At 33.4% G+C, this 24,747-nt stretch overlaps 1 protein-coding gene across 2 annotated transcripts in view; it reads right to left on the bottom strand.

Annotated features, from left to right (window-relative positions):
- LOC100724935 (vomeronasal type-2 receptor 26-like) overlaps positions 1–16,886 on the bottom strand; it is a 28,462-nt gene extending 11,576 nt beyond the window's left edge. The window contains exons 1-4 of one of the 2 annotated variants that reach the window (XM_063238129.1): positions 16,666–16,886; positions 7,661–7,824; positions 6,849–7,146; positions 1,629–2,438 (exon numbers count right to left, since the gene is read on the bottom strand). In XM_063238129.1, the coding sequence (XP_063094199.1) occupies positions 1,629–2,438; positions 6,849–7,146; positions 7,661–7,824; positions 16,666–16,674 (1,281 nt within the window). In that variant the 5' untranslated portion in view covers positions 16,675–16,886. Of the gene's footprint in view, positions 1–1,628; positions 2,439–6,848; positions 7,147–7,660; positions 7,879–16,665 lie in introns of those variants that run through there. The other variant, XM_003470564.2, reaches the window with a different exon arrangement.
- Between the last annotated feature and the right edge of the window lie 7,861 nt (positions 16,887–24,747).

Genomic DNA, 24,747 nt, shown 5'->3' with positions numbered 1-24,747 from the left:
ATTGTACAAAAGGAAGTTCTCTAAAAGATATAACTGCATATATATTTAAGTGTATAAGATAGATAACCATATTACTGAGTTTTGTTGGAACATTGAACAAAACTGTTTGCAGTCTCTCTCTTTGAAAGTCCCCTCTATATGCTTTAATTTTGTAACTTCAATGACTATTTCTAAGATGACAATATGTAATTAAGTAGTGATTTCCTACTGTTTACTTTTTCTGAAATTCTGTATCACTTGTACCTTTTTTCTGTTTTTTTTCTTTTTTCTCCTTAAATAAAATTAAAAAAAATAAATGTGATAATACAAAAGAGTGGATAAAAAAGTTTTTTATTCCATGAATTTTGATTGGCTAACTGGTTTTCCACACTGAGGAAAATTAATTTGTTACCAGTATAAGTTCACTTTACTTTTACTTTTAACACACACACACAAAATATTTCTGAGCTATCATTTTATAGAGTTGAAATAGAAACCAATAAAATATTTAGAATAAAGGTTCTAAACAGTAATCTTTAATACTGTGAAGTAAAAAGACCTCTCATAGGGCAGAAAGAATAAAACGAAAAAATAAGATAAATTGTTCTGAAATTAAGTATTTTTCTTAGCCATAAAAGAAAATGAGAAGTTTGTGCACAGAGGAGAATATATTTTCACTGAAAATAACTGAAAGTATACATGTAAACACAGGTGAAACTTTGGTAAATAAAACAGGTAGCCAAAAATATAAAACTGTGCAAAAGATCTATACAAAAAATGAACACACTTAAAAGTGTTCTGTATTTCATAAGTAAATGAATTACAGGTTATATAATCATCGAAATCTTGTGTAAAGTGCCAAATTAAAAAAAAAAACCCTGATGACTATACCTATGCTGTCCCATTTTCATGCACCAATAAGGATAACCTGTAATTTATAAAGAAGATTATTAAATTTAAAACAGTTTCTACCTTCCCATGTTTGCCTGTTGTGCACATAGTTCTCAGTGTTCACAAGAAGAACACTTTACTGTTACATGTAGTTTTATAAAACAATTCAGTAAAGTCTAAGGACAAACAATTTAATTGTCAATAAGGAAATCAACACTATTGAACTTTTGCCAATAGGTAAAATACAATGTTTTCCCCATTGCTCAGTAATATGAAACAGAATAGTTTGGGACGTGACCTAAATTTTTAAAGCTATTAAAGCCTAAGGCATGGACTATTGAACTTATAAAGAATGTGTATAACAAAGGAACAATGCTTGAGTGTTCTTCCATAAACTTTAATGCTTACACTTCTGTTAATTGCCAGAGTTCAAGGAGAGACATTCCTGAAAATAATACAGAAGTAATTTGAGAACAAGGCTTTCTTATTCTTTATAAAATCTAGCATTTGGGGCTTGAAGACCAAAATGGAATAATATTTTAATGCCTTAGGAAACCATTACAGAAGGAGAGAAATGGACTTAATATAAAGAGGATGAGGAAAGCTAGCAACATGAATTCACCCATGCTTCACAGTTTAGTAACTTTTATTTCTAATATAAGGAGAATTCTTTTAAAAGACAAACAATGAATGAGGAAAGTAAAAGAACAACGTACAGCACAATGTCCACGGTATGTGGAAGAATGAATTTTGGTTACCTGCCATGGATGAGAGTTTACATAGGTAACATTGTCAGGTGGTTCTTCTTCTGTTCTGATTGAGAGTAAATCATGAAGAGCCCAGGCAATGACATTCACAGCAGCATAAACATTGTAACTCTGCGGTGAAGTATTCATATCCCAAACATGCAGAGGCCGAGTTTCCAGGGTACCATTTTCTTTACAATCAGTAAATGTCATGATTCCATTTTGATTCATATATAGACATTCAAATAATATAGACCACACATGCTGGATAAAGACATCATGAGGGTATTTTGTAGGTTGAACACTTCTAAGGAAAGTTTTAAAACCAGGGATTTCTTCTATGTGGAAAGAAAAGGATAATCCCCCTCCAAAATATGTGTAACTTGGACCTTGTTGAAAGGGAATTGTAGTTATATCCCAATCAAGAGTTGTAACCAAGATATTACCAAAAAGACTACTGCAATAAATGTGATATACATATCTTAGAAGAGAGTATGTGTCACCAAAAGCAACACTGACCCTAGTCGTTGTGTATCTTTCAAAAAAGTGCTGCATGTTAATTGTATCATCAGCAGGAAACTCTGGAATCCTTTCTGCAAATGCAATACACAGTCCATTGTTGTTCATCTCTTGTGTCATGTCCTGGAGAAACTTATCCCCCCTGATGTCATCAGGAACCACAAAGCCAACCCAGACCCAGCCAAAATGCAGCATGAGTTGAATGAGGCCCTGATAGAGAGCCGCAGTGTTCATAGGAAACTGGTAAATAGACTGGAGCTGGACACTGTCTTTGAGACTGTGGTCAAATGGACCATAGCTGATCTAAACAGAAAACATAGTTACTGCTTACACTAAATCAGGATATTTATTCTCTAATGATTTAATTTGTCTTATCTGTTACATGTATTTTTATAAAACAATTGAGTAAATGTCTAAGAAATACCAATTTATTATATATCAGGAATCACATTAATTTCACTACTAATAATACATATATTGCTTTCTTTATTGTTTTAAGAAACAAATCCAAAATAGAGCCACAAAATGTGTTTATAGCTCTGATGTATGATAAAGGATATAGTGAAGGTTCTTTGCAAACCAAAAGGTTCCTGAACTCAGCTGTCCATGGTGCTATCCCCAACCAATTCTTTCTTTCAAGTATGTTCAACACTTATCTATTTTTAAAGCATTAAGTCACTAAATATCTAACACGTTCAATTACATGACTAATTCTCAGAATTCATTTTGCATAATCTGCTTTAAAAGCTTGATACTTCTTTTTTTTTCTTAAAAAAACTTTCATTTTCAAGTTTCGGATACCACCTCCTTCAGTAGTATACTTTCATAATATAACATACGTTATTCATCTTCTTTACCAATGCTCCCGTATCTCCCCAAGTTCTTAATATCACAGAAAGTTACAATTATGGGATTTCTCTTTCACTTTAATTTTTTTTCATTTTAAAGAGAAAAATTATAGAAATAAAAATAAAAACCTTTCAAATCAAGCTAATCAATTAAAAATATTTAATGTATTTCATATTGTTATCTTCATAAAGTTACTCTGGTTACAAGATATAGGCATGAATAATTGTCCAAATATTAGCACAAAATTTTATTTTCTGTGAATGAGGAGCAGCTAACACTATAACTTTCCTAGCTATTTTTATTTATGTATGTCTCTTTCCTTTTCTCTTCCAACCTATCCACTCTCCATCATCACTGTTTTCATTCAAAAATTTCCATCCAATTTAAAATAATTATTGTTCATTTTGGATCTTACTCTATGAGCTTCTCATACTAGGGTGACAACATAGTGTTCACATTGGTGAGTCTGATTTATGTCATTTATTAGTAAGGTCTCATTACCTATAAAAGTCTCAAGCTTATTTTGATTTATGGCAGAGTAATACTGCATCATATAAAATAAAATACATGTTTTATATCCATCAATTAGTTAATGGGCATATGACTTGCTTCTAAGATTTAATTATTAAAAATTGTGCTGCTATGCACTTGGGTGCACATAAAGCTCTGTGGTACGAAGTTTTAATTCTTTTGCAAAGATACCCAGAACACGTCTGAGTCAAATGGAACCCCTAATTATATTTTTTATGGAGTCTCCAGGCTGATTTCCACTGTGGTCCTACCACTCTACAATTCAACTTACAGTACAGGAGGGTTTCTTTTCCCCCATATTTCCACCAGTAAATGTTATTGGCTGATCCCACAATGGTAGATATTATTTCTAGAGTGAGATGCAATCTCAGTGTTGTTTCAATTTGGATTTCTCAAATGAGAAATGATTTTGAATAGCTTTTCACATAAGTAGTAGTTGTTTGCATTACTTTATCTTAAAAGTGTATGTTCATCTCAGATGTACAATTTGGGATTAAGATGTTGAATCTTGGGTTGTCTAATTTCATTAACTTTATATATGCTGTAGATATAAGTTCTGATTCTGAAATACATCAAATCATCAAGAATATTATAAATCATGACCATGTAGGATTCATGCTATGGATGCAATGGTATTTCTATATACAGAAATCATTCCAAAATCAGGATAAGGACAAGGGTGTCAGCTATCATTGTTCATTTTCAATATCATACTGGAAAAATTATCTGGAGCAGGAGACAAAGATAACCAAATAAAGGGAACATGGACAGGAAAGGAGAAGTCAGATTAACATTATTTTAATTTGGCATGATACTCTGCATAAAAGACCTCCAAGACTCCAACAAAAGAACTGAAGATTGATTAACTAGATTCAGTAGTGTAGATTGGTTCAAACAATACTTAAAAACCATAGCATTCCTGTACACAGTCTCCCAAAAAGAGATTTTAGGGAAACCATAACCTTCACAATAGAATTCCAAAAATGAAATATTAAGAATCAATTTAACAACGAAGGCAAAACATCTATATATTGTCAATTATAGCACTCTGAAGTTGGACACTGAAGAGGATATTATAAAATGGAAAGATAGCCCTTGTGCTGTAATAGGAAGTATCAATTGTGAGAATGGCTCTACTGTCAGCCTGTTTTACAGAAATTCAATCCCAATAGAAACATCACTTGCACACTTCACATAAATAGAGAAACTTTTGGTTCATTAGGAACCAGAGGGAATCAAGAATCATAAAAATTCTAGCTAACAAAGGCAAATCAGGGGACATTACATTCCCTGACTTGAAATTATGTCACAAAAATGGCATGAAAAAATCAGCATGGTAGAGGGAAATACGCAGACATGAGGAAAAAGGAAACAGAATGGAGGATACAGGTGCAACTCCAAAAATACTGAGACACTTTATGTTTGATAAGGAAACAAAATGGGTTAACTGGAAAATGTCTCTTTAAAAAACAATGATGGAAAATCTGCTTTTTCATAACCCCAAATACTAAAACTAGACACATGCTTGTCACCTGAACAACACTAAAGTCAGATGGATCAAAGATTTAAATATGAAAACAGAAACACTAACACTATTGGAAGAAAAAATGGGAAGAAACATTGAAAGCACAGGTGTTGGCAGAGCCTTTTGAATAGAAACCAAACAGAATGGAAAATATTTCAAAGAATCACCAAATTGGCTCTCACCTTAATAGAAAATTTTCCACAACAAAATAAATCAAAAGAATAAAAGGAAAACCCACAAAGTATAAAAAAGTGCCCATATTTGTATTATATTTAAAAAAACACCCATTCTCCGAGTCTCACCTCTAGAGTTAACCCGTATACACGCTCTAATCATAATTTTGTAATATTTAACAGAGCTAATATTGAAAGGCTCCAAATGATAATCTCTGTTGAGGCTGAAAAACTGATTTCCAGCTAATTGGATGACTAAATGGATGATTTAAACAGAGAAAAAGAGAAAGAAAATAAATCATAAAACATAAACATATACTTTTAGGGAAAAGGCAAAAGCATAAAGAAATATTCAACATTTAACTTGTTTTTTCACTGTTGAAATAGGTCAATAAAATTGCCTTTATTTATATTTGTCAGCCCTCAGTTTTAATATGTGATGTTCATCAATTTATCTTATCTTTATAGTTTCTAATGTTATTTTAAATTAGTGACAAAAATTTTGTCGACGTGATTATTTTATTAAAATTATTAATTCTTATTAATTGTACAAAATAAAGTGTTTCATTCTAAATTTTTCACACCTAAATTAGCCTGGATTGACCCATCCACAATCCTCTACCCTCTATTTGATCTCCTGTATCTCTAATATTCCTCCGGGTCACTTCTTTCTAAGGTTAACATTGTGAATTTCAAACTATATGTTTTTAGGACTCATATGAAAAAAAAAGGCTTACTTTCTTCAGTGTTGTTTGAACATTTCTTCAAAAGAACTTATCAAAAGGAAAAATTGTTTTAGATCAGACAGAAAAGATTTAAAGTATTCCTCACCATAGTATAATGAAAGAATTAGATTAAAACTACACAAATATATAAGAAAAACCAGTAAAATTTAATACCAGAAAAAAATGTAAAGTTAGACTTCAAATTTTAAAAATAATTTCACTCCTAACAATGGTGAGTAAACAAAGATTCTCAGCTGTTGGGAGAGTCAATTACATTTCTAAGTAATAATGCTTACTTTATTGTAAGCCTTGAAACATGAATGCATTTGATTTAGATGTGCCACCATTAGAAAAATATTCACAAGAAAGTGCCATCAATTAATCAATTTTTTTTCTAAACAAGATCAACAATTGAAACAGATTATATTAGGAAAATATCAAAGATAAACACCTGCACATAATAAATGACTGATAAATGGGTATAGAAAGAAATGTCATGAGGCAATTTAAAATGATGCGAAACAAAAGAAATGATCAAATGAAAATTTTAAATTTTAAATATCTTTACACCATGTGTGAATAGAATATCTATATTTTAATATATTTGTCATGTTTCACAATTGCATAAGTAAACACAAAATTCAATGGAAACAATAATATAAACATTTATATGGCAATAAGTTTATATATTATCATTAATTTGTCTAAATAATTTTTCCTACACTTCAAATATTTTCAAAAGAAATAGTGTTTTTAAAATAATTTCATGTTATAAATCAGATTACCAGAAAAAATGTAAACAAGATGTAAAAATGTCACTCTGTTTTCTATAAACCCAAATTGAATTTTGCTAGGTATTCATTATTCTATTTTTATATGTTAAGTTTAAATGCCTGAATTTTCAATCTACCTGTGGAACACTGTAGAGACTTACTACCCGGGAAATCTGGGTTGATATTCCTGTGGAGATGCCTCCTATCACAGCCACCAGCTTGTCCCTCTTCTCAGGCCTGCAGTTGTAATTAGGAACTGGAGGACTCTCGCATGAAAGCAGAGACAGAGAACTCTCCACGGCCTTCATCTCAATGTAGTCAACGTTGAAGATGTAGAACCCCAGGGACATATTGAATAGCAAATTCAACTTCTTATTGATCTCATTCACAGCAAAAACCATGGCCAGCACCTGCTGATAATGCTTAGTAAGGTGCCTAAAATACAATGGTGAAAAAACAGCTTTAAAGATTTTACTTATAAAAATGATCGTATTCTTGCAATAAATGCTCACAGTAATTTAGGAAATAAACTCAGCATATTCCATACAAAATGTTCAGAGATACGGTGACTACAAAGTGAGGGTTCCAATCAATTTTACAGTCAAATTTACACCTTGCACATTTTGACAATCACTGTAGCTTTTGTCTGAGAAACTGAGTTCAGGGAAGGAAGTAAATGGAAAATGGCAAAAGGAAAACTTTAAAATTCTGTATATTCCTTTCTTAGACATCAGGATACATTTCAGTAAAAATAAAATTTTGTTAGAATACCTCAGAAAATACTGAATAGAGAAATAACATACAAATTATAATAACATAAATAAAAAAGATGCCCAAAACAATGATTTCCACACAGGAAAAAAGATGTCAATAAATATCTAAGAACCTAAAGCACATCTCAAGTACTTTACAAATCTGCTTATGCATTTAAGAATAGTATCAAACTTACGCATATGCAAAAGGGGGGATATAAACTTCATGCTGGAATCCAAATTTGCTTCTCAAGTCTCCAGAAATTACTCTTAGGGAGAAGAGTCCACCGATAATAAAATCCCCATCTTGATAGTAGCCGGGAGATCCTGGTGCATTTAATGAATGAGTAGAACTTCTTTTCTGAAATATACAGAGAAGAGCAACAAGCAGAGGAAAAATGTTGTGTGATTTCATATTAAGTGATAAGGACTAGTGTACTGATATAACTGGAAAAACATATTTTATTGAAAATGGTGTAATGAAATGAACTAAAACTGAATGTACAGTCTGTGTTCCAAACCAGACTTTCTCCAGTGAATGTGGGGTGTTTATAAAGTACCTTCTCTGGTCTGATGTGAATGTACTAATATGTAAACTTTGAATTATTTTCTAGAAAGTAGTTTTCATGCACCTGCTCAACCTTCAATTTTCTTTCCATACATAGAGACCCTGAGGAATCACAAATTTCTGTTATTCCACCTGGTGTCCTGATTATATAATAAGAGAACCATTCAAATTAAAAAAACAAAACAAAACAAAACAAAACAAAACAAAACAAAAAAAAAAACTCCAAATCATAGGAAACTCACAGGAACTCTGTATTTTCAGGGATTTCTGAATTACTGCAGAGGCAAAGATAAGTACTGTAAACTACAATATTGACTTTAACTACTCATGAACCAAGAAGCCTCTTTTGAATGATGTCTTAATTAGTGCCAAGAATTTATTGATGAAAGAATTCACAGGTAACAAAAAGGCGATGATTAAAGCATAAGTTGGGTAAACAATGATCACATGACCTAGTTAATATTGCCATGATGGTACAATCTCTGACCAAAGAGGAATGTTCAGTATTGGTTTTTTATGTTTATTTGTTTTTAACAACAAAATCCATGATACAATTTTTCAAATCAACATAATATGAGACTAACAATGTTTACTATAAGGTATATTGTTTTCTTCTATGTAGTAGGTCAGATTACAAGATATAGGCATGAAAAATGATCAAACAATGAAAGCACAAAGTATTATTTGGAATAAACTGATAGATAATAGCATAATTAATTATCATCCATGTATAAGTATGTATGTATGTATGTATGTATGTATGTATGTATGTATGATCATATTTCTTCTTTCTTTTCTCTTTTTTTCCCATCCCTCTTGGTATTTCCTGGTGAGCAGTTTCTTCCATTCTCAATTTACCAATATCTGTTGTACATTTTGGGTCTTATTTCCTCTTTCAAATTTTTATATTAAGGAGGCATTACAAAGTTTTGATATGTGGATCCAAATTATTTCAATTATGATTATAGTCTCATGTTGCATCCAGTTATGTATAAAAGTCTGAAATTTGTCCTTCTAGGTTGAGGAGTGTAAAATCACAACTCGTTTGTACAAATATAATGCTTTTTTAATACACTTTGGTTGAGGTTAATTGATTTTGAAGATTTAGCTATTACAAGTTCTGTTGGTAGAATCGTGGGTGTCCATATATTGTTGTGATATAACATTTTCAAATCTTCAGGGAAAACAGCCAGATGGGATTAGTTTGATCAAATGTGACCTCCAAACCTAGTATTCTTAGAACACTTTACCTTGATTTCCACAGTCGTTGAACCTGTTTATGTTGCGACCAAAACTGGAAAAGGCTTCCTATTTGCCCCTAGCCCTGCCAGCATCAGCTATTGGTTGATATTTTGGAGATTTTCATTCTCCCCAAGTGAGAGGGAATTTCATGGTTGTTTTATATTGGATTTCTCAAATGACCAGACATCTCAAACAGTTTTTCCATTTATTTATTTGCCCATGGTATTTCTTCTTCTCAGATGAGAGTATTCATCTCAGATGTCCATTTTTGGATTAGGTTTGTGAATTTCAGTTTCTGATATTTTCCCATTCTTTACATGTTTTAGATAGAAGTCTGTATCTGAGGATGGTTGGCTAAATTTTTTCTCAGATGTGTATTGTCTTTTCTCTTTGTTGATAATTTCTTTTGATGTGCAAAATCATTTTAATAAGATGAGATACCAGCTATTTATTTCTTGAAGTGTTCCCCATGCAGTTTGAGTTTTGTTCTTGAACTCTCTGTCTATTCCTGTGTCTTCAAGATTTCTATCCAACATTTCTTCCAGTAGATTTTCTGTTTATGTTTTAATATTTAGGTCTCTGATGCATGTTGATTTACTGTATTGCTTGATGACAGGCACTGGTCCAGTTTTAGTGTTTGGTATGTGTAAAGAAATATTTTCCCAGCACAATTTATTAAAGAGAGTATCTTTCTTCCAGTGAACATTTCCCCTTTTACAAAGATGACGTGCCTGAGTGTCTTTTTAGCTGTTTCTGCAATTTATACTCTTTTTCAATGATCTTAAGTTTGTTTTTCGACATTATTATGCTGAATTTGACACGGTAACTTGAAAGAATAATTTCAAGTCAGTGATTGTGATGCTTCCTACCTTGTCTTTGTTGCTCAAGATTAATTTCACTATTTTACATCTCTTCTGTTTTCCAAATATATTTTAGCAATATTTTCTCTACACCTGTAGGATATACTGAAAGTATTTTCATTGGGATTGCCACAAATCTGTATGAAAGTTTTTAGAGTATGACCATTTTCTGTGTCTGTTTTAAATCATGATCAAGTGATCTCTTTCTATCTTCTAATATCATTTTTATGTCTTTTTACAGATTGTAGTGTTTTCCAATGTATGGAAATTTTACATTCTTTGTAGGATTGATTCCTATCTATTTCTCTCTTTTTTTTTGTACGCTTTGAGAAGCATGTGATTTCCCTAATGTCCCTCTCAGTGAGCTTTCTGTTTGTTCACAAAAATTAAATTGGCTTTTGAGTATTATATTTGTATGAAACTGTGCTATTGAATTTGTTTATTAATTCTAAGAGGTTTTTGAGGAGTTTTGGGGGTTTTCTATGCAAAGTAATATGTCACCTGAAAAAAAAATGATGTTTTAACTTCTTTTTTATCATTGCTCTTTTTAATTTTCTTTTTTGTGCAATTGTTCTAACACTTCCAAAACTATATTAAATAGGAGTTATGATAGTGAAGCTTTCAGTTTTGGTCCATTTATTATGTTAGCTGTTGGTTTGTCACACATAGGTTTTTTCAGATTCATGTAAATACCATCTTTCCTGACTTCCTGCAGTGATTTTACTTTCAATAGATGTTGAATGTTATCAAAAATTTTATTGGAACTATGGAGGTGACCACGGGTTTCTGTTTTCTATTATGTTGCTGTGATGTATTATATTTATTGATTTACATATGTTGCACTACCTCTGCGTTTCATGCATGAATCCCACTTGGCCATGGTGTGTAACCTTATTGATGACTCTTTGCATTCTATTTGGTATTGTTTCTCACATTATTTTTAAATCTATTTTCATCAGATAGATTGTCATGTAGTTCTCTTTTTTTTTTTTTTTTTTTTTGGTTGGGCCTCTAGTCTTTTTATCAGATGAATATATGTCTTTCAGAATATGCTAAGCAGAATCACTTGACTTTCAGGTTCATTAAAATCTTTAAAGAACACTTGTGTTATTTTCCTTTTATTTCTTATAATTTTCTGTTGCGAATCCACCAGGGTATGGGCTAATCATTATTGGTAAATTTGTAATTACATTTTCAGTTTTATTAACTGACATTGCTTATGGAATATTTTTGTTTTTGTGTTTTCTTTACTTCAGCTTTGAAGTTCACATGTTTCTAGGAATGTGTCCACTTATTTTGTGTTATTTATATTAAATGAATAATAATTTATAAAACTGCATACTGATGGTGTGAATTTCCAGAAAATGTGCAGGGATTTTATCATTTTCATTGCTTACTGCCAGGATTTGAGGGTTTTTTTTCTTTATTTCTTTTTTTTTTTTCATAAAGTAAGCTAGGAATTTATCAGTCTTGTTAATTCACTCAAAGAACCAAATTTACAAATCATTGATCATTAGTGTTGTTTCCTTAGTTTCAATTGTTTTAATTTCTGCTCTGGTTTTCTGCTCCAAAGTTTGTATCAGGCAAATACATGTGGCAAGAGTTTGATGCCAGTCAAATTCTCTTAACAGAAATCTTAAAAGATCTTTTGTCATCAGGAAAATATTATGTTAGAACCTGTTGCTCCATCAAAAAAGAAGAAAACAAGAGGAGAAATATGTTAAAATTTTGTTTTCAGTAATTCACTTAGTAAAGGAACAGTTGTTAAAAATAATTCTAGCAACAGAGCAGATAGAAGAGTAAAGGATAGCGAGGGTCTCTGAATATGATCACATGAGGGAAGAGTGAGGAGAGAAGATATGTGGGTGGATACAATTGGTGCACAATCTGTACACAAAGGGAAATACCTTGTAAACCCACTGATTTGTATACCTGCCTTTTCTTACTCCAAAAGATAAAATCATGAACATAACCATATATTTTGAACAGTCAAAATTCAATAATCATCATCTAGCTAATTACAAATTGAAAATATTAACAATGATGATTACTGATTGACCATCAGTAAAACTTTGACTGAAAAATGTAATTATGTACAGATTAATACCATTCATTTACACAATAGTTCCAGTCTACTTACTAGTAGAATGCCTCTTGCTAATAAGTATATACTACTTGTCTTTCCATTGCTACCACAAAATTCCTGACAAAGGTCACACACAGACTAAAGAGATGCTTATTTATTTTCGTGGATCTGAAGTCTTAAGTAGAACTTCATCCAGGCTTGCTATTTGGGTGCCTGGTGTGGATGACAATTGAAAACAGAAACTGAGAACTAGAGAGAGACTGGGAAACACACTAACAAACAGCTAAGAACCTGAAGTAGCCTTCACCTCTCACCAGTCCTCAGATCTTAACAGTTACTGCTCTGCTGGTGTACAAAACTTTAACGTACAGTGTTTTGGAAGATACAACAATCATAGCAACTTACATTGTTATAAAATATTCTAGTATGTCTATAATACAATGAAATTAGAAATGTATAAGAAATTTGCTAATTATAGAAATAATAAAAAAACTCCTTTATAATAAAAAATAGTTTCTCAGACCTCAGAACCCAGAATCATCAAGAGGGGGATTAAGGTGTCATATGGATCATACTTATTCCATTGTACATTTGTGAGCTTAACACAACTGAGATCTGAATAATCATATCCTTAACATATCATTATGGAGGGAGAAGGTATACATTTAAAATAGCAGAGAAGGGCTACTCTCTGATTGTTTTTTTTTTCTGATATTAAATGCATTCCTCTTAATGTATACTACCAAGAACTTTTCAAGGAGAGCAACATAGTAGAATTAAAGGCCCTTCAGGTTCTTTGAAGTTTCAGAAACTATGTGATATTGAGTAGAGCTGAGCCAGCTGAGAGCAATAGGTGAGATAAACATGTAGTTGCCACTTTGAGAAAAGAGACACAATCCACGACACAAAAATGTTCAAGACATCCATATGACGGAGTTGAGGAGAAAAAAAACATGAGATACTCATTTCTGAATCATGAACACACACTCTATGTGTACAGCTATGTGATAAGTGTAATGAGAATTTGGAGTCTGAGTCTCCTGTAGGTGAACAGATGTGTGAGTAGCTTGAAATTGCCTACATGTTATCAACAAAATAATTGATAAATAAAATGTACACTGCTAATCCATAAAGAAATTCAAATTTTGCCTCACTTTCAGTGAATAGATAGCTCTTGATACGATAACGCAAAATAAGATTAAGTCAGATAAAAAGTTATATATCACATGAACTCTGTAGTATGACAACCTATAAAGTAAAATAAAGAGATATGTTATCTGTTAATAGGAAAATAAACTTTATAACTGGAGAGAACATCTGTGGAAGGATGTCTAAAACAGGGCAAGGAGGAAGAGTAAATAGGACCAAAATGGAGCATGTCAATGTAAGAAAATAAACTGCCTAAATGTAATGAGTAAATATCACAAAGTAGCAAAAGTTAACCATAATGTACAATCACCTGGAGGTATTAAAAGAACTAAATTGAAATAAATACTGACTACCAGATAGAAAAGTGGATAACAAAAACTCATTTCTCTCATCGATTGCTGGAGAAAGCATTTCCTGGTTTTGATATGATGCTTTTGTTTTGAAGGTCGTGGCCATTGGATCAAGCTAGGTGACTGGAACAGAGATATCTGCCTTCACAGCTTGCTGTGAATCAATTATCCTTACAAATAAAGCAATTTAAAAAAATAAAACTGTCTCCTCATATATAAAATTCAAATACAGACAGAGATTTTGGAGTAATAGGTGGGAAAATATATGAAATCTAAACAATAATCATAAAAATATGGTGAGTACATTAATATGATAAAAAACAGAGACTAAAATGAAAGCTATAACAATAATTAAAGAAAGACAGTAAATAAGGATAAAACCAAAATTTCTAGGGCAAACAAAACAATCTTAGGTAACTATGCCAACAATAATAGAGAGTCACAATGCCTGACTCACACTGACAGAATTAAGCGGTGAAAAAGCATCATAGTTTTAGATGCCATGTCTAAATTCCATATTTCTGTAATTGAATGACCAAGGAAATAGTACTGCAATGGGCAGGAAAAAATGACCACAACAGTGTTACAACATTAACCTCTGATTCATTTATAAAACACTATATGTAATGAAATCACAAGCATTCACTTCAAGTGCATTTTCAACTATATGGAATGAATGGATCAGAGTAAGGTGGGTGAACTGGTGTAGAAGAGTAGAATTTATTTTACATTGCATATCTACATGCACACATTTACAATCACATAATTATATACACCTTGGACAGAGACTACCATAATGCAGTGAAGTGGAAGTATCTCTTGAAATCTAAAAATCAACATTACTTCAACCAAGATAAAATTCTAACTGTACAAAATTTTGCAAATTTGTACTGACACTTTGTGACTCTTTTTTCTTCAAAGAGAGGTGGGTCTTCATGAGTGATTCAGTACTAGCTTTGAAGGCAGACAAGGATCCAACTGTGGAGATTTCAGAATGTGCCTCCTATGGTCAAATTTTTCTTTCATTTTGGGAACTTGAACTTGTCTTGTGTTATAGTAATTAACCTGCTGTTAGAAAAGCATGGACTTGTGATTGACTTTATTGTGAATTGTTTCCCTTGTACTTTCTAAGGCTCTACATGAGATATGGTCTCCAAACCATGTGTGTCCCGGTAGAGTTCCAGATACTTGTTTTTTTTTTTTTTTTTTTTTTTTGTATTTGATCTCCTCAAAGAAGGATAAGTGACATATGTACAGCAGTGGGTATTCTCCTTGTGTGTGATTGTTCTTCTTTAACTTTTCTCCCTTTTGTTCATTTTTGTCTATTTCAAGCATTTCCAGGCAGAAATCTCTGCTTCTCATCACCGGGAAACTCTGCTCTCCTAAGAGAAAGAACTTCAACTCTTCAGTCTTTATCCTGTGCCTTGCAATATCCAGTTCCTTTAGGTTTCACAATGTACTGATGACTGTTGTTCTCAAATTCTGATGGGCCAAAACATGTAGTTGCACTCTCAAAATGAAATACAAGAGTTGTTCTGATTACACTTTCATCTCTCAAGAAATCAGAATAGTCAATTTTTTTATCAGACTAAGAAGAAATCAGACACATTTGAGCATAATTTTTCTTAAGAAAGTTCCTTTTTGGAGCACATCATAGAAGTACATACTCATACATTAAGGCAGGTAGTTGACATGAGAATGTCCCACCTATTGTGAAATTTCAGCAGTCTCAAAGAGCATTAAACATTTCCTGAGTGTAGATCTTGTTACAAAAGCCTCAACAGAGAAATTTAAAGGTGCCCAAAGGTGCCTCAATTTTTTCAGTCCAGGGGTGAAGGTTTTCACATACGTAACATTTTTTGCCAGATATCTCAGAAACTATGTTTTAATTTCCCCAATTATTCCTGAAGGCACAGAAAATGTCTGATCACTTCACCATTTTATATTTCTTCCTGTTATTTCCTTTGAACTCTGCATCTGTGATGTTTGGAAGGCATGTACAGTTCTTACAGGTAAACAGTTATTTATATATATATATATATATATATATATATATATATATATGTTTTGTTAATTTGTTATTTTAAATAACCTTGGATAGGCTCTTACTGTGCAGTTTAGGCTAACCTTGAACACACTATGTAGCCATGGCTGACCTTCAATTCACAACATTTCTTTTGCCTCCCAAGTGCTGGGATTACAGCTGTGTGTCACCACAGCCAGAATGATTACTATTTTATTAATAACTTGACATTTATTTAGGCTTTTCTTATAATGTTTACCTGCTCAATTTTTCAAAATGTTTAATGTATTCTTGAAAGAAAATTTTATATTACTTGTATGTACATAGGAACAAAGGAACAAATAACATTTTAATGGCATAAAGTCTTTTAAATTGGTTAATTTTATCTACCTGCCCTGTCAATTACTAAGATAACTATGTTCTCTTGGACTTATTAAATACTGAAATGTATAATTTGAATCTTTTTATTCTACACATATTTGTTTAAATCACCATATATTCTTAAAGAATTAAAGTATTTTCATTATTTTTGGTTTTTAATATTGTTTTTAATTTAATTTTCTGATATTTCATTATTACTTTATCTTTCACTTTTATTTATGCATTTGTACTTTGTTTCGTACTGCACCTCACCAGGGTTTCATTTATTTCTCATACATATATTCTTTGTAGTATTTGTGTCTGTTCTTCTAATATTTTCTCCTTTTTGGACTTCAAAATTGAATAACATTCACACATCTGATATTAATCATGGACACAATGAGTAGTTTAGATTGTTTCCACAAATTCTTGTGGCTACAGCAAGGAGATGAATCAATTGGCAAAAGTCAACCTTTTCCTGCTATCTACAGCCACATTCCCTCCTGTGTCCTTTCCCCACCTTGAAGCCATTCCCTCCTATTCCACCCAGTGCCTTCCACTTACCAGGTTCATTCACTCTACCCAGACATGGCTCATTCTTTCCATACTTAATTCCTTTGCCACTGCTGTTGTTTCTCCATAGATGATTTAGGAGTGGGTATCCCCTCTTAATTCACGATATGGGTAGGAACAAAGAACAACAGAAATTTTGTCACTTCAGTAGATATAACTTGGAAATACAGTAAAAGACATTCTTAGTCAAACTGTAAGAAATATTATCAATTAATGCTTCAACTTTAGATACATAAAACTCAGTATCTCTTTATATCTGTGAGAGATCAGTAGTGTGGCTGCTGGTAGAGGAAACTGTAGATGTGGAAGATATTTCAAAGATAAGCAGACTCACCACACTTTTCTATAAAGTAGAGATCACACACCCACTTGCATCACTGTTAATCTGATATCTCAAAGGTACAGGATGTTTTCAGGGCAGTACCATACACATTCACATTTTTAACTACAGAAAACCAAACTTTTGCTATCAAAAGCAAGCAGTGGTTTCTTTTGCTTTTAGGAAAAAAGGTGGGTGGTAGGAAAGAATATTAAAGTTAACACTGTGTGTACTGTATTATGTAAGGCACTCTGCCAATTATCACAAATATATTTATAATTCTTTAAGTTTACTATGTGAACAAGGTTGTAGTTCACACATAGAAATTTAACTGAATGGTATACATCTTAAACTCTATCTGTGTTCCTGTGCAGAAACTTGAAAATAATCTGTTGGCCCAAGCCCAAGTCTTGTCTAAACTCTAAACTGACAAATTCCAACAAATCTGCGAGGTCAAATTGTTCACCAGAATCATTTATGGGTTTAAGAATTCAAACGTAGTTCAAGCAGTGACTGTTGCCTGTGAATAAAGTTAATGATCTGAAGTGGACAAAATTCCACTTTGTCTCTACTTGAGGAACATCACTTAGACCATCATCACCTCTCATATTTAAGCAGGAGTGTCAGTTTCAATGTAATGAGCCATTTCAAAATTCAGAAAATATAAATCTAGGAAAATAGGAGAAGTCTCTAGTAAGTAATGGCTCCAATCAGGAAGCAAAACAAAAGAGATAAAAAGAGATTTTTTTGGTTAGCATGGGTCACAGTAACCACAATGAAACACCTGGTTAATTCAGTAATGTTTGCACCCTGCTTGGCAATGTTTCTCTTCATTTCTACCAGCAAAACATCAGAAATTCTGACTATCCAAAATAAGTTTTTATCAGTGATTTTGTAGAAAAATGAAGTAGTAAAACATCCATCCATTATGCAAAATGGTGAAGAGAGGATGTAGGCATAGAATTAAGGAAGAAGAGGAAAAAGTTGAGAGAGAGATCAACACAGAATATGTATGGGATAGCAGTTGGAGGCATGATACCCAGCACACACAAGAACCATTAGCCATCCTACAAAGTATGTGTGATTACAGCATCAAACATGATACTTCTATTATTGAAGACTTGAAAACTTGGGCTTGTTCTTTGCAGATGTTACATTTCTGCTTACCCTATAATGATTTTCCCAGCACACTAAGACAAACAAATCTGATCCTTTTCTGCTCCAGATGTGTTCTATGACTCTACTGTGGCAGATCAGAAATTAACAATATTGTTTTCTTTCCTTCAATGGAAGGATGAAATTTGGGGATAAAAGTAAGGACATTCTTTGCTTAAGAGTTTTATCATTTAAGTGTAATCATTCTTTTATTCCCAACTTGAACTACAAGGTTATTTCACTCATTCAACACAAGCAATTAAATGATAGTAGAATAAAAAATTTAGAGATACTATATTTACTTAAAGTTCTCATACATCAGTGTTTTATAGTACAAATGTTGAGTATCCTACTGACACACTTCTTGCCTTATAACATGATGAAAAAAACAGCAATTCTATCGGAGACCTGGTCTAGATCCACAGTTTCACAAATGAGTGTATAATGATGTCCTAAAATAAATGAGAAAAGTGGCATAATTTTAGGGCTCCATGGGGATCAACCCTCTGCAGAGTTTGCGACACTGGGAGCTAAAACAAGGAATGTCTCTGGGCAGTCTGTATTTATTTTTCTGTGTTTTTTCATTCAAGGAAGGGATTAGAGTGGAAAATCCAGGAAACAGCAGGATCTTGGGAGTAGTTCAAAGTCTTTTCCAAGTAGCAGATTATGTTAATTAAGGAGAAGAATCTTGACTTTGAGTGTAATCCTGAGATGACTCCCAAAGCTTAGATGATTTTATACTAAGAAGAATCAATGGGAAATGTCAAATGGGCTTTACCAATAATACCATCTCTTCCTTTTATCCCATATGGAAATACACAAAACCTATCACTGTGAATGTGTGGTCCCCCAAACACATATACACTAACATAAAGGAATGCTCATCAGTGAGAAGTATAGAACAAAAGAGGCCTTTCTTCTGAGAATGCGGAGAGAGAAAAACAAAACACCCCCGTCTGGCTTTCTGTCTTGTGGACCAATGGCATGAGGGGTATATAAGTAGCCTTGGTTTGGGGTGGAATCTAAGGGGGCATTAGGGATGCATGGGTAGCCCATTGGTCTTTGGCACCATAGGTAAATTCCTAGGGACAGGGAAGATGGAGTCACAGGTAAATTCCTAGGGGTGGGGGAGATAGGAGCTCCTTGGTTCCACCTCTAAGGCTTCACTGCCTACAGTGTCCTGTCTGGGCCAAAACTCTCTCAACCAGATTCAGTTTTATATGTAAAATAACATCTGTTACTGCAAAAATTTTACATTCACTTGTTTTTGTGAAGCTACCATCTTGGTTTGGGAAATTATTCAAGTTTTCTACTTTAAAAGCACATATCTGAAACTAACAGAAAAGTTCAAAAAAGGTAGACAAGACTGTTTCTGCCTGAGTCAAGTGCCAAAGCTGTCATATAATTGCCAGAAAAACAGAAGTGTTTCAAGTGGTTAGAGAAATCTATTATATTCCATAAAATTGTTACTGATAATTCAAACACTTCATACAGAAAGCAGTCCACAATTTCACAAAACTCTGTTTCTTTTTTGTAGCTGGAATTTAACTCACATATTGGGACTTGCCATGCCAACACTTAAGTCACTGAGCTAAATCCCAGGCCTGCTATGTTTCCTTTAATTGGAGTATTGCCTGGAAATAATCTTAAAGTCATCCCATTCATGAGAATATATCTATCAGAATTGCCCAAGACATCTGCAAAACAACCTGATCGCCACACTCCTCAAGGGCCCAGTGAGAACTCAACCAGGAGCCATCTGACAGTAATAACTATTCCCAGAACAGACATGAAGAGAAAAGCTCACATGTGGGCACTGGGAAGAAGTTAGGACTGAAATTTGACCTTGATACATTTTATTCTAGATAAAAGACTCAGTGTGTTCTGGGGATGAGCAAGCAGGATTTCTTGGTATCATTAGAACCTGTGATTCTGAGGTGAGCATCAGAATGCAAAGTGCAGATCCCACGGATACAGACAATATAAATCATCCTGACTGATGGTTTATAGATTAAAGAAAATGCAAGCTAGGAAACACAGGGAAATCCTCCTCACCGCAGGTCTTTCTCCTTCCTGATCTCATCACTATCATACAGGTCCTCACTTGAGCCTCACATATGATACTCACTTGTAGATAAGGTAGTGACAGAGGTTCTGACAGAGAAAAATCTTATCTTTAAACACTATTCAGTCATCCCACCCCTTGAGGTCACTGCACTATATTCTGATCAACAGTTTCCACAACCTTCACATGCTTTCTTGACTCATCTCAAATTCTTGTCCAGGCCCTAACCTGGACCAGTATTACTATAGATTATGGTACTTGGTTAGGTTTACTAGCACTAAAGTTAGTACTGTCATACCAGACACATTTACCTGAAGTTTCTAATCCAAGAAAATTATTACTTGGTTTTCAGAGAAATACAGGTATCATTTTCCAGAAACTGCAGTGAGGATTGAATACAGATTTAATTGTTCACCATTTAGTGACTCCTTTCTACCCATTAACCCCACCTTTCCACACTGCAGCTTCCTGTTTTCTTTCTCCTTTGATCAGTCACAGGAAAAGTAAGAAAAAAATAGAGCTAAGTTTTTAGGATTAAATTTTGGATACATGTTTTAAAAAATATCCTGTGGCCAGGATTTGAATGGGTCCCCAAAAAGAACAAATCTTGAGTACGAAAAGACCAAAGGGAAATTCTTCTCATTACTGTTATCAGGTGCTCAGAAAGGTTAAGTCACAGCTTCAGCAAAGAAAGAAATTGTGTAATAGATACAGAATGATAAGCTTCTATCCTTAAAGGATTAAACTCAAATCTGGTATTACCTTGATGTTTTCAAAAACAGAGTTTTCACCAATATCTGGAGCCACAAACTTGAGAGGTTAGAAGCACAAGACTCAGATATTGTCCAGGGATGGAACACTTTTAAGCATGGAGATAGCTTAGTCACTAGCACTGGTTAGTGATTGGCCCTAAACTAATCAAATACTGTTTTTCTCTATATGTCTGTATAAATTTCCTCTTCTTATAAAAATCAGGCACAAAATTAGAGGCCACCCTACAGAATCATGTTTATGTTAGTCTGACTTTATCTGAAAGGTTACTATTTAAAATGAGGTAACATTCTTAGGAACTGGAATGGCAGGCATGTGAGGGGATGCTATTGATACCTTCCTCACTCCTCAAGCTCCCAAAATTAATACTCATTTACAGAATTTCAACTCCTGAACTGATGAAGGGTACTTACCACCCTACCTCAATGCAGCATAATCCTTGACCTTGTTGCCTGTGTCACAGTGAATAAATTTCAGGCCTATATGGTGGACTCTGTGTTCTGTGTTGTACCAGTACCCACCATGTGCTATTGTCCTAAGCCAGACACGGTTTCCCAGGCAGCCAGAGATGAATACTCACTCTGTGATAGGAATCAATAAAAAAGACAAACCATACCACCAGACACACTACTTTGTATTAACACATCCTGTAAATCATCAGAAGTAATCTAGAAACATATGTTCAATTCTCTTTCAGATTCACAATAGAACTGGGAACATAAATCTAGAATCTGCAAGGCCTCATCCCTTGACTGTCAATGTTACTCATCTGTCTGCTGTTAGAAGAAAATAGAGGAAAAAAACCCTTAAAACTCCGTCAAAAGTTTAGGGGACTGAACAGTGTCATCTCCTCTGTACTATTTTCCCAGCCACTTTTTCAATTATCTTAGGACATAAGGCCTCTACACTTTTCAGGCTGTATTTGAACTTATAGTCCTCAAGTCTGAGTCACAATGGTTCTGCCACACTCCTCTTCCTGATGATCCTGGCTGATGATCCATGTAATGAGGTGTTCTTTATTACTGATAATTTTTCATAGTTGTCTATAAATGATAAATTAGCATCAATTTTTTTTTACAAATGAGGATAATGGCCTCTAAATCTAAAGTGTATTACCATCAATGGGAACCCTAAATTCCTCAAATGCACTACTGAGGATTAGATAAAACACCTGGAGATATGATGGGGTGGTAAACAGCATAAAAATAGCCTTCTGAGATTGAAAGCCTACATTCTGAAATATAGTAATGTGAGAAAGAGTAAGATAAAAGTGGATCCCCAAGACCCAGTAAGGTGGAGTCCATGGAGAGAGAGAGAAGACCGGGACCACAACACAGAAAGAAGAAGAAGAAAGCAGAATTGCCTCCCAGAGACCTAACTCATAGCATAGGAGATCAACACAAACCTGCAGATGCATGGTAACGACTGGCAACCCCAGAGGCCTCTACAGAGAAATGCAACCAAAGAACAGAACACTGGATGCTGTAAATAGCAGTGGCTGGTGAGTTATACAGGTTTGACATCCTCCAGGAGAAGGCATTGGCAAGCGACCATTTTGGAAAGGGGCTAACTGAACTCAGAATCAGGCTGCAGTTTGGTTTCATCTAGTAGCTCCCAGCGTCAGGATGGGGCACACCCCAGTTCAAAATTGCAAGAGGTCATAGAGCTGAGTTCAAACTAGTTAGAAGATAGAAGGGAGCTGAGTGTAATCTGGCAGAAGGCACCTGAGTGTTGCAGGCTGAAAAGCTTGGGTCACAGTTTTGGAGCCAGAAGCAAGGCTTATAAAGCTTTTCTACCACCCTGCTGTAATTCTACTACTGGCTTGCTTCAATCAGTTAACATGGATCTGCGCTCTGTCTGCCCCTTCTATGTACCAGTACCAGCAGAGACATGCTGTGAAATTCACTTTTTTAATTACTGATTTTATTTTCTTTTTCTTTCTTTCTTGACTGTGTATTCTTATTTTCTTATGAATGTGAACAATGTTTCGAGATTTTCATTGCTATTTTATTTAGTCCTTGCTTCTGTCTCTTCCTTGTTTCTTTCCCTTTTGTTTTCTTCATTCATCTCCCAAAGGTTGTATAAACTTCCTTTATCCTCCACTCTTGCTTCTCACCTCCTTCTCTTCTTTTATTTCTCTATTTTCCTCATCCTCTTTTAAATTTTGATCCCTGACAGTAAAACTGCAACACTGAGTGGGTAATTAACCTATATAATTTTGTGTTTTGTTTAAGATTGTGTTACAAATCTACAAATCTTGTTCCTATGGTTAAAAGTAGCAACTTATTATTTACATGAGTTTAACATTTTCTAGGCAGTGTTTGATGTTTTATTACCAACTGTACTACTTAAATAGAGGTGCTGATAAAGTAGTCTTCTCCTAAAGTTTCCCAGTATCTATAAAGATATCGACTATGAGCAAATTGCAAGCATGAATGTAGGAGTTAAACTAATTAAAAACAACAAAAAATGAGATCAAATGGGAGTTAAACACAACCACAGGCCTACAGTTCATAAAAGGAAAATGCAGGGTTCAACAATGTGGGACAATTAGAAAGCCACCGCCCCCCTCGAATTGCTGAAGTGGTAACAGTAGAATTAACAATGCAAATAAATTAGACCCTAGAAAAAATATCAAATCAGAAATAATTTCTGAGATATATACTGAGATGATGGCCATAATGAAAAACATGGTTAATGAATCTATTATAGATATAGGTTAAAAAAATAGAGGAGCTTAGAAACATGATGGAAACCATGACCACCCAACATAACAAATAAATGTTACCAATGAAACAGATATCCAGGAGATTAAAACTTCTATTGGAAATGAAAAGCAAAGAAAGTGTTCAAAAAGAAAGAACAACTGGGATGGAAAATAAAAGAAAAGATTGTATGTATACGACTATAGATATATATGTATAAATGTGTGTGTGTGTATATATATATATATATACACACACAAGATAGATAACTACAGTACTAATCTCTATAAGTTCATCAAAAAGAACAGTTTGTGCTTTCATTGTTTGATTGTTTGATCATTTCTTATGCCTAAATCACCTGAACAACCACTTCTAAGATAACAACATAAAATATATTAACTAGTGTTAATTTCCTATTTTATGAAATTTGATATCTTGATTTAAAAAATATATATATTGAAAGTACACACAGCAGAATGAGCCAATGTACAACAGAATATCAGATATAAAATACAGGATTGTGGTTAAGAATGACAAAAATAAAGATTTCCTAAAAATAGCTAGGAACCATAAAAATTTGATCTAACAGCAGCTTGATGATTCAAAGAAGAATAACGTAAGACTGACTGGAGTCCACTGAAAATCACATAGCAAATAGTGTTCTGAAATCTATTTATAGAAGTAATGAAGTAATGGCAGAAATTTTCCCTAGCATGGGTAAATAATTTGACATCCAGATATTTGAGTCATATAGATTTTCAAATATTCATGATAAAAAGATCAACACTAGTGCATATAATAATCATAATTCCAGAATCTCATCACAATAACAGAGTACTAAAAACTGTTAGATGAAAGAATTCACATCAGAATCATGGCAAACTTCTCAACACTAACCCTGAACAGAGATCTAAGTGTTAAGTATATCAAATGCTTCCCAAAAAATACAAAAAAAAAAACACTCCTCCAACCCAGCCTGACATACCCTCAAAACTTTCCTTCAAATTTCAAGGAGAAATAAGATATTTCCAATACGAAAAACATCTAGAGAATTTCAA

The sequence above is a fragment of the Cavia porcellus genome, unplaced genomic scaffold (assembly GCF_034190915.1).
Source record: "Cavia porcellus strain 051 isolate PalLab524CR breed Dunkin Hartley unplaced genomic scaffold, mCavPor4.1 scaffold_27, whole genome shotgun sequence".
NCBI lineage: Eukaryota > Metazoa > Chordata > Mammalia > Rodentia > Caviidae > Cavia > Cavia porcellus.
Note: the sequence above shows the minus strand (reverse complement) of the source record. Positions and strands in the feature narration are given on the sequence as shown.